This window comes from Poecile atricapillus, chromosome 10 (genome assembly GCF_030490865.1).
Source record: "Poecile atricapillus isolate bPoeAtr1 chromosome 10, bPoeAtr1.hap1, whole genome shotgun sequence".
NCBI lineage: Eukaryota > Metazoa > Chordata > Aves > Passeriformes > Paridae > Poecile > Poecile atricapillus.
Genome location: NC_081258.1, coordinates 14,530,168 through 14,542,455, shown reverse-complemented (window position 1 = coordinate 14,542,455; position 12,288 = coordinate 14,530,168). Strand labels below are relative to the sequence as shown.

The window sequence follows — 12,288 nt, the reverse complement described above, 5'->3', positions numbered from 1 at the left end:
CAGCACCAAAAACCCAAGGTTCAACTGCTTCAGAGATAACATTTTAATGATTCTGTGGTTAAGTTATACTCACTTCTCAATTTCTGGAGCGCAGTGAACAAACTCATGGTTCCAGAACTTAAAGGCTGGATTTTTTATCAGCTCAATAAATGTAATAAGGAGACCCCAGGGATGAGGCCTATTTACAATCAGTCGTTCCAAGAGAACCCTGAAATCCAGAAGTAAGAACACTTAGAGCTCAAAGAAAAAAAATATAGAAGGAAAGCAAAAAGGTGCATGTTGGCAAGTTAAACACCGTCCCTCTCACCTGGTGATCTGCTCCTGGATGGCCTCTGTGTTGGCCTCTGCAAACAGGTAGAGCATGGTGCAGCTGAAGTAGTGGGTGTGACTGTTGGGGTACCGCAGCTGGTTGGCGATGGCGTTCAGGAAGAGGTACCGGCCTGCAGGAGAGAACACTGAATACACACGGCTTCCCTTGCACACACACACACACACAAAAAGGGGAATAAAGAAGCAACCAGTAGTGCTTGACACTAATGTTTGGGAGCCTTATGGAGGTACACAAAACAAAACCAACTGAAGATACACAGAAGCTGTATTAACCCAGGCTGATAGAGAAGTAACAATTCCTCTTCACTGAAGGCACTTCTAATTCCCTTGAATACTTTGAACTTTTGGTTAGAACATTGCTCCTATAGTCAGTTTAATATTCTAATGTAGCATTTATTTCTGTGAATTCACTATCAGCTACATGAAATCACAGACTCACCAAGGCTGGAAGAGACCTTTAAGACCATCAAGTCCAACCATCAACCCAGCACTACCCCTGTAACCCCATAACTAAATCACCCAGCACCAGATCCAGATGCCTCTCAAACACCTCCCGGGATGGCAACTCCACCACCTCCCTGGGCAGCCTGTTCCAATATCAGACTACCCTAACATTGAAAAAACCTTTTCTGATATCTAATCTAAATCTTCCCTGTAACACCTTCAGGCCATTTCCTCTTGTCCTCTCACTGCACACATGGTAGAAGACCCCAACTTCACTACATCAACCCTCCAGAGCTCAGGTTCCCCTAAGCCTCCTCTTTTCAACACTAAACAAATCCAGCTCCCTCAGCCATTTCTTACAGGACATGTTTTCTAGACCTTTCACAAGCCTTGCTACCCTTTGCTGGACACATTCTAGCACCTCAATGTCCTCTTTAAAGTGAGGGCCCACTTGCTGTAAATGTGACACTGCATAAACTAGCAATGTTTCCAGCTCACCTTCAGTATCCAGGTCTACTGCCAAATTCTGGAAGATGTCCATGTGAGCTGAGTGGGTAATGGTGCTCATGGAGGGTGTGCTGCCTTTGTTATGAATGTGTGCAATAGCTTGAGTACCTACATAGAGCACCAGTGCATTGATCAGCTGGATGTTGTATCGGTTGCCAGGTTCATTTGATACCTAATAGCAAAGATATGAAAAGCATTAACAGCCAATAAATAATTCCTTCAGCACTCAAAGGTACAGCATGAACAGCAACAGCATCCAAGAATCTTATTGATTATCCAGAAGACAACACACTGGGACATTCACAAATTCAATTTGGCATTTAGCCTTTTCTAATACGCATATATTAGAAAACATGTATTATAGCAGACGTATATATACGTGTATCTATATTCAAAAACATCAGCAAAGCTGTTAACACAACAGATTTTTTTTTACACTCTGCCTAAAGGAAAACATCAGATAAGGCAATGTGAATTCACCAGTCAGATGCTGGCTGAAACATCCCCCTCGTTGAATGTTTCTGTCTAAGCAATTATCTGAGGAAGTCCAACTTCAGAATCAAGACTGCTGCAAGCCAAGCCATGAGATGTCTGAAATGAGGTTTTAGCCACGGTTCTGAACTGGGCTTTAGCTAATTTGACCTCATTTACCCTTGAAGTATTGGCATGAGGATCCATATATTTCTGTAACAATTAATCTATTTGGAGTCAAAAGTTAATCAGATTCAACATCCTATCAGGGAGTGGCAGAAGAATTCTGTGCATTTTCACAGGCTTTTCTACTGCCTGGAAGACACATTGACCAACATACCAACAAAATTTCTGCAGGAAAGGATGGTGGCTGAACCAGTGAGATAATTTCTGCCATATTATTTAAATTGAGCACCCACAGAAATCTGAAAAACCTCAAACTTACTTGTAGGTTGCTTCGCAAGTCAGACAAAAAGGTGACTGGAGAACGGGTTTTGAGATAGGAATCCAAGTCTTTCTTGAACTGAGGTGGCATCACTCCAGTGAAATTTGTGAGTATTCGTGGAGCAATATTAATCTCACTTAACATGTCCACCTGTTGACAGAAAACCCAGTCAACTAAACAATCAGCAATGGAACAAACTGAAAAGCAGATCTATAAGCAATATTACATCAACTGCTGCTGCTGATCACTTTTCCTTCCATCAACAAAATGGCAAGATCTGACTTTTGCAGATTGTAGAAGAAAGTTGATATCTAACATGCAAACTTATTACATGACGTCTGGAAGAACTGAGAGGGTAAAAAAATTCAGGGGTGAAGGCCAAAGGAAAATTCAGTCACTGCCTTTGGGGTCTCCCCATCTACACTCCAGACATTCTGGTAGTTTCAAAAAGCACAAGCATCCACACAAGTCAAGAACAGCCTTCTTCAGTGACAGTGAGCATTGCAGCTTCACTCCCATCACCCTGCACAGCTCAGGCAAAGAAGAGAAACAGGACAGTGCTTGGGCGGCGTGAGAAAGTTTCCTTCTAATCATTCCCGGATTAGTTGCCTAGCAGATACCCAAAGTTTTAATTAGATAATGCTAACCTGGATAGAGAGTATTTTGAGCATTAAAGTTTCCTATTATCAAACTCCTTTAAAATAAGTTCTACCTTTAGGTTGGGGGTGAAAGGATCTGGAAGCCTCATGTTCCGTGGGAAGGCACTCAGGATCAGATTCCTTAGCTGAATACAGTTAGGTGGGATCACATCACAGAACCCATAGTGGTAGTCACAAAGAAATTCTGGGAAATCATGCAACAAGACCAGCAACACACGCAGAGTGCCCTGTGAAATAAAACATTAAATATAAGAGGTGCCTAACTGTTGAAACTGTCCAAAAGCTTGCAGAGCCATCATTCTATGTCACATGGCTAACATTACCAAAAGGAAACTAATCTGGGAGGGCAGCCTGCTTCTCCCCATAATTTAAATTCAACTCTCAGATGTAAGTTAGAAGAAAACAGCTAATTCTATTTTGCTGCCAGAATATCTCTACTTTCAGACAACTTTGATTGGAAGCATCTATTAGTTGACAATTTTTTACCTTGTAAAGAATTTGCATAGGTTTGGTGAGTTCCACATTTCTAAGGAAAGGAGCCAAGTACTTGAATAGATCAATCAATAACTGGGCATACATAGGCCAACCCTGTCAAGAAAAGAACAGCAGGTGAAAAACATGCAATGAAAACCAGTTACCCTAATTTCAAAACTATAATTAGACTGATCTTTATATAAATCTGGATGGAAGAGCTAGCAACTGCCAACTCATCCACTGAGTGCAGCACAGCTCATTTCAAGGGCTTCACCTGCACACCATTGTGCCATGGGTGTTTCCAGAACCCTCAACATGCCATATTGAGCTGACAATATTTAGCCTAGAAGGAAGGCTACAGCTCTTCTAGACACTGGCAAAGGCATGTTTATCAAATTCAATTTACTCTGTGTTCCATAGTTACTGACACAGACTCTCCTCCATGCAGTTAGGTTACTGTGAATATGGAAGACAACAAAAACAGAACAGCCATGTTACTAGTGCACTTCAAGAAATGTGAAACAGCACCACACCAGATAAACATCTGGGTGAGCTTTTTAATTCAGAAAAGAAACTGCAGCCACACCTTCTGCTGTGGTGTATGTGCCAGCATTCTTGCAATAAATATCCGATGGGAGATCAGTTCCAGCCAGGCATAAACAAAACCTGGAGCTTTTGTAGGCCTCAGGATGTGAAATGTGTTACTGAAAGAAAAGTTAGAGCAGGTTAGAAGTGCACAGCAATAAGATTGCTTTTCATAACATTGAGGGAAAAACACAGGAAAAAGCAAAGGCATTTGAGCATCTTGGGTTTTACCAGTCATCTTCCCTAAGATAAGCAAGTGATCAGTCCACAGTAGAACCAGTTACTCCAAAGGTGATTAAGCCACCACAAAGAACAGTCAGATAGCCTTTAAAATCCTTGATCTTACCAAGAAAGGTAGTACTGTGGCCAATGTCAAATACATACCAGAAAGCTGTGAGTGTTTGGAAGTTGATGGTCTCCAGCACGTGCTCAGGAGCATTTAATTCCAACAGCAACATGATGAAAATGCGATGGTAAGGAAGTTGCTGAAACTCACTCTGCCGAACATCATGGTCTTGCAGAAGAACTCCCACCACAATACCCAGAACCTAAAGATATCAAGACATGTGGAGACAGCAAGAATTACTCTGCAAGTCAGACTACAGATAATACTTTAACCAATAGTAAAAAACCCAGCAGATTCTAACAAGAACCAAAAATCCTAGTTATTGGAAGTGTTGCATAAATGAATATTGCAATTCGTTTCAGCCATTCCCAATTCAGTAATGCTTTGCTCTCCCTGTCTCTTGGACCACAGTCACAACGACTGACTGGGCAGTAACTGAAGGTCTTAACTACCTAAGACCATCCAGCCATAAACCAAGTAGTGTAAGAGAAAAGGAAAGACCCTCACAACATGAAGGGAAACACCCAGGAATCAACAATCTTAAAACAACAGCTGCTGACTTTTTAATTTCAAGGCACAAAGATTAATTTCAGATTGGTTTGAGATGTAATCTTTGTGAACAAGAAAGCCACTTGGCATCTTGGTGGTTCACTCAAAAGTTTACCAGTGACCAACCCATCTAAGTTCACATCAGACACTTTAGCAGCAGCCCACATTAAGGTCTGCACCTCAGGTTTATCAAAGATACAGCCGACAACACACTTTAAATGTGATGAGGACAAGAAGGATTCCCAACCTTATTCAGGAGGTTGATCTTCGTGACCGTGTTGGTTGCCTCCCCAGAGTGCTTCACCAGCAGTGCAATGAGTCGCACAAAGGCATCCAGGTTGTGGTAGCACTTGGCTCGAATCATTGTGGGGTTGGCTGCAGGATTGTGCTGTTGCTCGGCCAGGGCTCGATAGCTGATCTCAACACACATTTCGGTGCAAAGACGGAAAAAACGGGTGATCAGGTCATCTGTTTTCAGGATCCCCTGCTGGTGCATCTAACCAGGAAAGGAAAAGACGTCAGCACCATAACCACAGACAGTTCATTTTACAATTTATTGCAAACAACACACCCTTTACAAAGCACCCACTTTGCCTGCCACAGCTGATTTCTGCCATACTTCCCTGAGAGATTAATGTTTTCAAGGCAATTTGAGGGTGACAACGCAATTTTAGCACGCACATTTATTCTCAAATACAATCTTTTGAATCCCAAATCTTCCCAACCATCAGCATAGCTGAGAAACCTGTTTCAGCATCAGTGCTGCCACCAGCATTCAGCCTTGCATGAAGAACATGAGGAGTACAAGCTCTGGGAAGGGCAGACTCCAGCTCCTAGCTCAGGAATCACCACTACTTTGCAGCCCCATTCGGTGGAAGCAAACTGCATCTGGAAAGTGAATTTTCCTTACATGACCATTAGATGCAGAGAAAGACTGGGTGGGCTTTTTTGCTTTGCATGGGAGAGTTGTTTTAATAACATACATATAAAAAACGTGTGAGTTTTGAATAAAGCATGTTATTTCTGAACTCCTACTGGACATAAAGCTATAAAAACAGCACAACTAGTAACTTGGAGACAATGTGGAGAACTTCTAGGACTTCTGGAGAAACTTTTTTTCTAAAAAGCTCAAAGAATTTATGTATCTGCCTTCAAAGTTCTGTGCTTCTCCTTGTCCTACAGACTTGTGTGAAGGAATCAACACTTTGGAAGTCATTTGAGTTCAGTAATAGAATCTGACTTAATGTAGTTATTACAAAATATTCATTTAAAACTCATTACTAAAGCCTGTAAGGAAACAATTGTAAATAAACACTGCACTTCAATATATTTAAATTGCTGTTTCAAAACTGATGAAATATGTACAAGAGGTAAACAAGTATGATAAAGAGTGAAGTGGGACAAAAGTGTACTAAGTGTTGTGAGCACTCTATACTGAAGTGTGTTTTAGAAGCATGATTTAAAGTAAAAAAAGTGAGGTCACAGAAATAGGTCAAATCTTTCTTTAACATGTATGCTTAGCACAATGTCTGTTAAACACATTCAAAAAGTTCTACACAAGAACTAGACTAGAAGTCAGACCAACAGAAAGCTGTCTAAAACCAGTACACAAGGACACTAAAATCAAATGAAAAACAACAGTGCATCAGTCACAATCTTCATGCATACTCTGAAGTTTGAGCTTCTTTTCATTAGTAGCTGCAAAGTCTGCAGCATATCTCTGGTAGTGTCACAAATTTAAGAAGAACACAATACAAAAAGACCATGTCAGGGGCTTTCTTGCAGCTGCAGTCAAGGAGCTGTGTGCAAGGAACACAGTTTTAGGGAGATGCCTGCAAACACATGAGTTTGTTACCACACATGCTGGGCTACTCAGGGGATCTGCCTCCTAGAAGGCAAATGGTATGTGATGTTCACCACACCTTTTAAGGTGCTTCAGAGTGGCATGTTGGACATTGTTTAAATTTAGGCACCACTTCAGCTAATGAAGTCTCCAGATTTTCTTTATTAATGATTTCATTTTGAAAAAAGATTCCCTTGCCCACATGACCTGAAACAATTTACCTGAATTTCTACTGGTGACATCCTCCTGTAGGCTGTCAGAGCTTTTACTGTTACCCATAAGGAACAGCACCAGTCAAGGCTCATTACAGAGCATGACAGAACTATTTCCAAAAGCTATTTCAGCTCAAGTTTTTGTTCCACCAAACTTATCTCAGAACTCACGGTCTGAAGTGACAGCCTGTTGCTACAGTATCTGAAGAACATAATTTGGTGGAGGACAGGGGCTTCATCAAAAACAGAATTTTGACAGTAAATTGCCATACACCTGGAAGTTTCAAAAGGATGCCTAATACAAGTTATAACACTGCTATAAAATGGAGGGCATCACACCCTACTTATGTTGAATAAAAAGCACCTTTCTTTCCAAAAGCTCTACCTGTCCAACAAACGCAGAGAATGCTTTGGTACTGTCACGGCCTGCTGCAGCTGAATGGTAGAGGTTCACCCACTCCCTCAGCAGGTATTCTGCCTTCTCCCTCAGGCCTGGTGGGTCATCATACTCAGAAGCTTGGGAAATTCCTGAATGCATCATGAAATTAGGACCTCCATGAGCACGGTCAATCATTGCTTCATAGTTTGATCGGACCACTTCCATCAGCTGGGGTAATCTAAGGCGACAGACCAGAGCAAGAGCTAGGTTAGAATTCCTCCTCCCCCAAAAGGTGCAGGAACTGGAAGCTCAGTCAAATAGTTGAAAGAATGCAAATTATTTCTTATACTAAAACTTTCTATCTTTCAGTCCTCACTGGAATAGCAGAAATAAGTCATGAAAGCAGATACACTTATGATGAAAGAAGGAACACTGAAACCACATAAGCTTTGAAGTTCCACTCCAATTTGTACAGCGGAGTGGTGCAACAAATCACCACAGGGACTAGAAGCTTCTCTTCTGCAGACTTCAGGAGCCCTAAAATGCTCCCAGACAGGGAGATACCATTACTGAATGGCCTGACTGGGGCACTGGATTTGGCTGCAGTGAAAGTCAAGCCATACAGTGAAGACAAGCTATCCATGCCAGCTGCAGATGAAAGGACTTTGGTGTTGGGACATCATATTAACATCCTATTAGTGCTGGTAATGGCAGCCACTGCCACCAGCCAGCAGCTGGTTGCTCTCGCAGCTATTCAAAGTTCTCCAAGTTCTAATCCATCTCTTTCTCAAACCCAGCAACAACTGCTTCCACCTTATGAATAGGAGGCCTGTAAGTCCCACAGGTATTTCCAGGTGCTGAGGCAACATTTGCTACCCAAATGGTTTGGGCAGTTTGCTGGTGGATACCATAAGCCATGTGAGACTGATGGAGGATTGCTCGGTAAGCTCTAAATAGAAATGACTGTCCAATTGGATTGTTTGTGATTAACAAATTAACATACATACATACATATATATATATATATATATATGAATTAAACAGGCAATAATATTGCATGAATTTGAGATAAAGCAGGAATTCAAACAAGTTTCTCACAGTTCCACAGGATTTTGGAGCATAGTGCATGGAGAGATTTTCTTGCTTAAGCATTCAGTTTCACATCCTGCAGCAGCTGCCTCTATTTTGACTAGGATGAGAACACTTACACTAGAGTGACAGTTGAAACTAAGAAAGGACTGCAGCCTTAGGGGAAGTTTAAAGCTATATGACTGAATTATATGAGTTATTGCCTATATAATATGTAAAACATAAATGAGCACAAAAAAGTAATATATTGCACAATACTATAGTCTCACCCTTCCGGGGCGTTTCCTCTGGAATGAGCATTAATTCTCATGAGTGTCTCAATAGTGTGAAACAGATCTGCTTCTGTTACATGGGCAACACTTCTCTCATCCACCAACAAGATCTTTACCAACTGCATGGCAAATGCCACAGCCATGTAGTTCAAGCCATTCTCCATGGACTGTCAATGTGAAAAAGACAAAGATCAACCACAGATCTTACAGTGGACTGAGTGCATCCCTCCTCCTTTGAAAGTGCAGGTTCTCTTTACCTGAGCCAAGTGAAGGTCATACTGCTGCATGTTAACAAGGTGATTGCGGATTAGCAGCTCCACAGCTTCCACATTGTATTTGTACTCGTCTCTGCATTCAATCAGGCACCTGAAGAATTTGACTTCTTATAGAAAGTGTATTTCAACAACATAGTTTAAGTGAAGCAACTCAAATCTACTAGTTCAGAAACAGTGACATTCACTGTGATTCACTATCCAGCTACAAAAGAAGCCTCTTCTAGAACATTCTCTAAGGTAATGTTTAAGTTCAGAACTGTCAGACTCAAGCATCTATTGCCCTGCACAACTGGTCACAAGAGCTCTTCAAGAGCTTCAGTTTATTCAGCATAAGAAGCTTCTCTTCCAAAGAGGAACTGGCAGGTCTGCCTAGCTGAAGCTTCTGCTACAGGCATATGCCATGTCACATTGTTTGTGACAGCATACAGAAATACTCTCTGCAAAATGAGGGGGGAAAAAAAAAACCAGACCATGCTCTAATGCTTAATTCCATTAAAGATTCCGATCATATTCTGGGATGAATCAGCATTATCAGAAGAACTAGTAAATTTTGACAAAAAAAGCTGGGTTTTTGTCTGTCCAAATTGCAGCAAAATATTAACAGGCAGGGAATTCAGAGTAACACAGGAACTCCCAAAAGATGGTCAAAGCTACATCAGTATTCTTATTGTCTTGTAACTGACCTAGTGATTTGTTTGTTACACCACGGAGATCCATAGGCACGACCGTCCTGCAGAGCCTTCAGCACCAGCAGGTGACACTCACGGTAGCGGAGCAGGAGGTCAGCGTCAGCCCCACTGGTGGCATCCAGCAAGCCCTCTACAGCCTAGAACAGATGCAACCTGTTAGCAGAGGAAAAAACAAGTCCTCTTCCAAATCTTCTGAAAATTACATCAGCAAAAGTTATCACCAGAAGACATGAAAAAATCAATTTAGTAATTGTGCTGACGGTTTGGTAAGACTGAGATTTTACCAGCCACTATGGTATCTATACATGCACTGTACACAGCTATGATACCAAACAAACCTACAGGTCTCTCTATGCCCAACTAGCTTTGTATGTGCACCAAATACCGAACAGACCGTGTTAGTTTGTGCTGCAGCTTCCCTAAGTCAATACCACCTCAAGCAATTCTGCATATGCATGGAAAACTACCTCGGAAAATATTTACAGAACCTGCCAGAGGTAAATGAGCAGCTTCCTTACTGTGTTAGTCTACAGCAAATGGAGGACGGGTTTTACACAGGCAACAGAATTTATCTGGTCAAGTCCTAGTCAGGATTGGATCCTTTAATAGGTAAAAGCACTAGCAGATGAAGAGTCTCCCTCCAGGTTTCGGTTACTTTTGTTTTGGCACTGTTCTTGGATCCTCATGCAAACAGCTCAGTATCCTCACACTATTCTCAAGTGGATTTTTCTCTCTGTCTGTCACTTGTTCTACACTACTACATAGGCACTGATGCCAGCTCAGCTCAGAGCTCACTGCAACACTTCCCACTGGTACAGCCTACAAATTCTGGCTGGGATGGAGTTAATTTGCTTTATAGCAGCCCATATCGTGCTGTGCTTTGGATCTGTGCTGGAACAGTGTTGACAACACACCACAGTTTTGCCAGTTGCCGAGCAGCACTAGCACAGGATCAAGGCTTTTTCTTTCCCACTCTGCCTCCCTCACCAGTGGGTAGGCTGGGGATGGACAAGAGGCTGGGAAGCAACACAGCCAGGACAGCTGACCCAGATTGAATAAAGGGATGTCCTATACCGTACGACATCATGTTCAGCAATAAAAGCTCAGGGAAAGGAGGATGAAAAAGGATTGGAGGATGAAAATGGTTTTGATGTTTGTCTTTCCATGGAAATGTGACATATGCTGAAGCCCTGCTTTGCAAGGTGTAGCTGGACATCTCCCTGCTGATGGACAGTAGAGATTTTAGTTACATTTGTGCACATGGCCTTTACCTTCCCTATTAAATTGTCATAATCTGAACAAATGTCATCTAGTCTTCCCGTGTTTTCTGTGTCCTGCAGAAAAGCAGAAAGAGGAAGCAGCTGGATGGATGTTGGGCAGCTGGCCAGGGTCAACCCACCATGCATAGTCATTTATCAGTTACTGCAAAATACTATGCTCAATACTATCTATCTACAAGGGCAGTTCAAACACCTTTTTAGCCTCCAAATTATCTTGAAATCAGACCACTCTGGACTGCAACAGATCTCTACTTGCCATATCTGAACAAAACTAAGTCCCATAATTCTGTACACCTGCTTCTTCCAAAGCAGTCTTGACACCATGTGTACAATACCCTAAGTGAATACAATGGCTTCCTCCCAATCTTATTTATTGGATTTCCGAAGACAGCAGTTCAGTACTGTCCACCGAGCAAGTTCCACAAGATGCATGAAGAAAAAAGGTCGCCAGCAAGACAATCCATGAGCCAGGTGAGTAAAAAACTCTAAGCAAGTTGTTACAAAGATGAGTTGTCAACACTCACCTTCTGCAGTAGTCCAAGTGCAGCAATAGCATCCCGGGAGTTCCGAGCCACTACCACCGCCTCCAAGAGGCTTCGCAGCGCTTGAACTTGAGGATTCATGGCCAGGGTGTGTGGAATGGACTGCAGGTGCTGCTCCAGTTCTGTCATACATTTGTCATAAATTTGTGCTACATCATCTGTAGCCCAAGCTTGCTGCTTAAGAGAAAGTGAGAATCAATGATTTTTGCAAGGACTGCATTTGTGACACTCAAATACTGATTGACTGTCTCTCCTTCAGAAATTATAACATTCAGAATTTAGACTTCTATAGTGCTGTGGTTTACATACATATGAGCAAATTAAGCTGTGAAAAAAACCAGCACATAATTCTATCAGTCAGAATCACAGAACGGTTTGGGTTGGAAGGACCTTAAAGACTATTTTGTTCCAACTGCCCTGCCATGGGCAGGGACATCTTCCACTAGAGCAGGTTGCTTAAAGCCACCTCAGGGATAAGCTTCTTCAGATAACCTCTTCCAGCGCCTCACCACCCTCACAGGGAAGAAGTTCCTCCTCACATCTAATCTAAACCTGTCCTCTTACAGTTTGAAGCCAATCCCCCTTGTTCTGTCAGTTAAGCCTTATGTATGCATACAAAAACATGTTAATTATTTTAAAATTCAGGCTTGCCATCCATGACCTTCCTGCAAAAGTAACCTGAGATTTGAATAAAATGCTTCACTGCAACTAAAACTACATGTAGTAACCCTAACTTGCAGAATTTGTCCCAATTTGGTTTACAAATCCCTAAGACTGGATGGAAGTTTTATGCTGCAATTACTTTGTCTTTAGAACATATGTATTTTTTCTACCACTGTCCCCAAGCAATACATTTGACCTTTATGAATCCTTCGAGCAAAAACACAGGCTCTGCAA

The 12,288-nt window shown here is 41.9% G+C and overlaps 1 protein-coding gene across 8 annotated transcripts in view; it reads right to left on the bottom strand.

The window, feature by feature from the left end:
- Positions 1 to 12,288, bottom strand: part of CNOT1 (CCR4-NOT transcription complex subunit 1) — a 54,809-nt gene that overhangs the window by 1,154 nt on the left and 41,367 nt on the right. For 5 of the 8 annotated variants that reach the window (XM_058845540.1, XM_058845545.1, XM_058845539.1 and 2 more), the window contains exons 35-48: positions 11,374 to 11,568; positions 9,564 to 9,706; positions 8,863 to 8,971; positions 8,603 to 8,772; positions 7,251 to 7,482; positions 5,058 to 5,306; positions 4,300 to 4,463; positions 3,917 to 4,034; positions 3,343 to 3,444; positions 2,910 to 3,083; positions 2,198 to 2,347; positions 1,273 to 1,453; positions 308 to 440; positions 74 to 208 (exon numbers count right to left, since the gene is read on the bottom strand). In XM_058845540.1, the coding sequence (XP_058701523.1) occupies positions 74 to 208; positions 308 to 440; positions 1,273 to 1,453; positions 2,198 to 2,347; positions 2,910 to 3,083; positions 3,343 to 3,444; positions 3,917 to 4,034; positions 4,300 to 4,463; positions 5,058 to 5,306; positions 7,251 to 7,482; positions 8,603 to 8,772; positions 8,863 to 8,971; positions 9,564 to 9,706; positions 11,374 to 11,568 (2,255 nt within the window). The remainder of the gene's footprint in view (positions 1 to 73; positions 209 to 307; positions 441 to 1,272; positions 1,454 to 2,197; positions 2,348 to 2,909; positions 3,084 to 3,342; positions 3,445 to 3,916; positions 4,035 to 4,299; positions 4,464 to 5,057; positions 5,307 to 7,250; positions 7,483 to 8,602; positions 8,773 to 8,862; positions 8,972 to 9,563; positions 9,707 to 11,373; positions 11,569 to 12,288) is intronic. The other 3 variants (XM_058845541.1, XM_058845546.1, XM_058845544.1) reach the window with 1 other exon arrangement.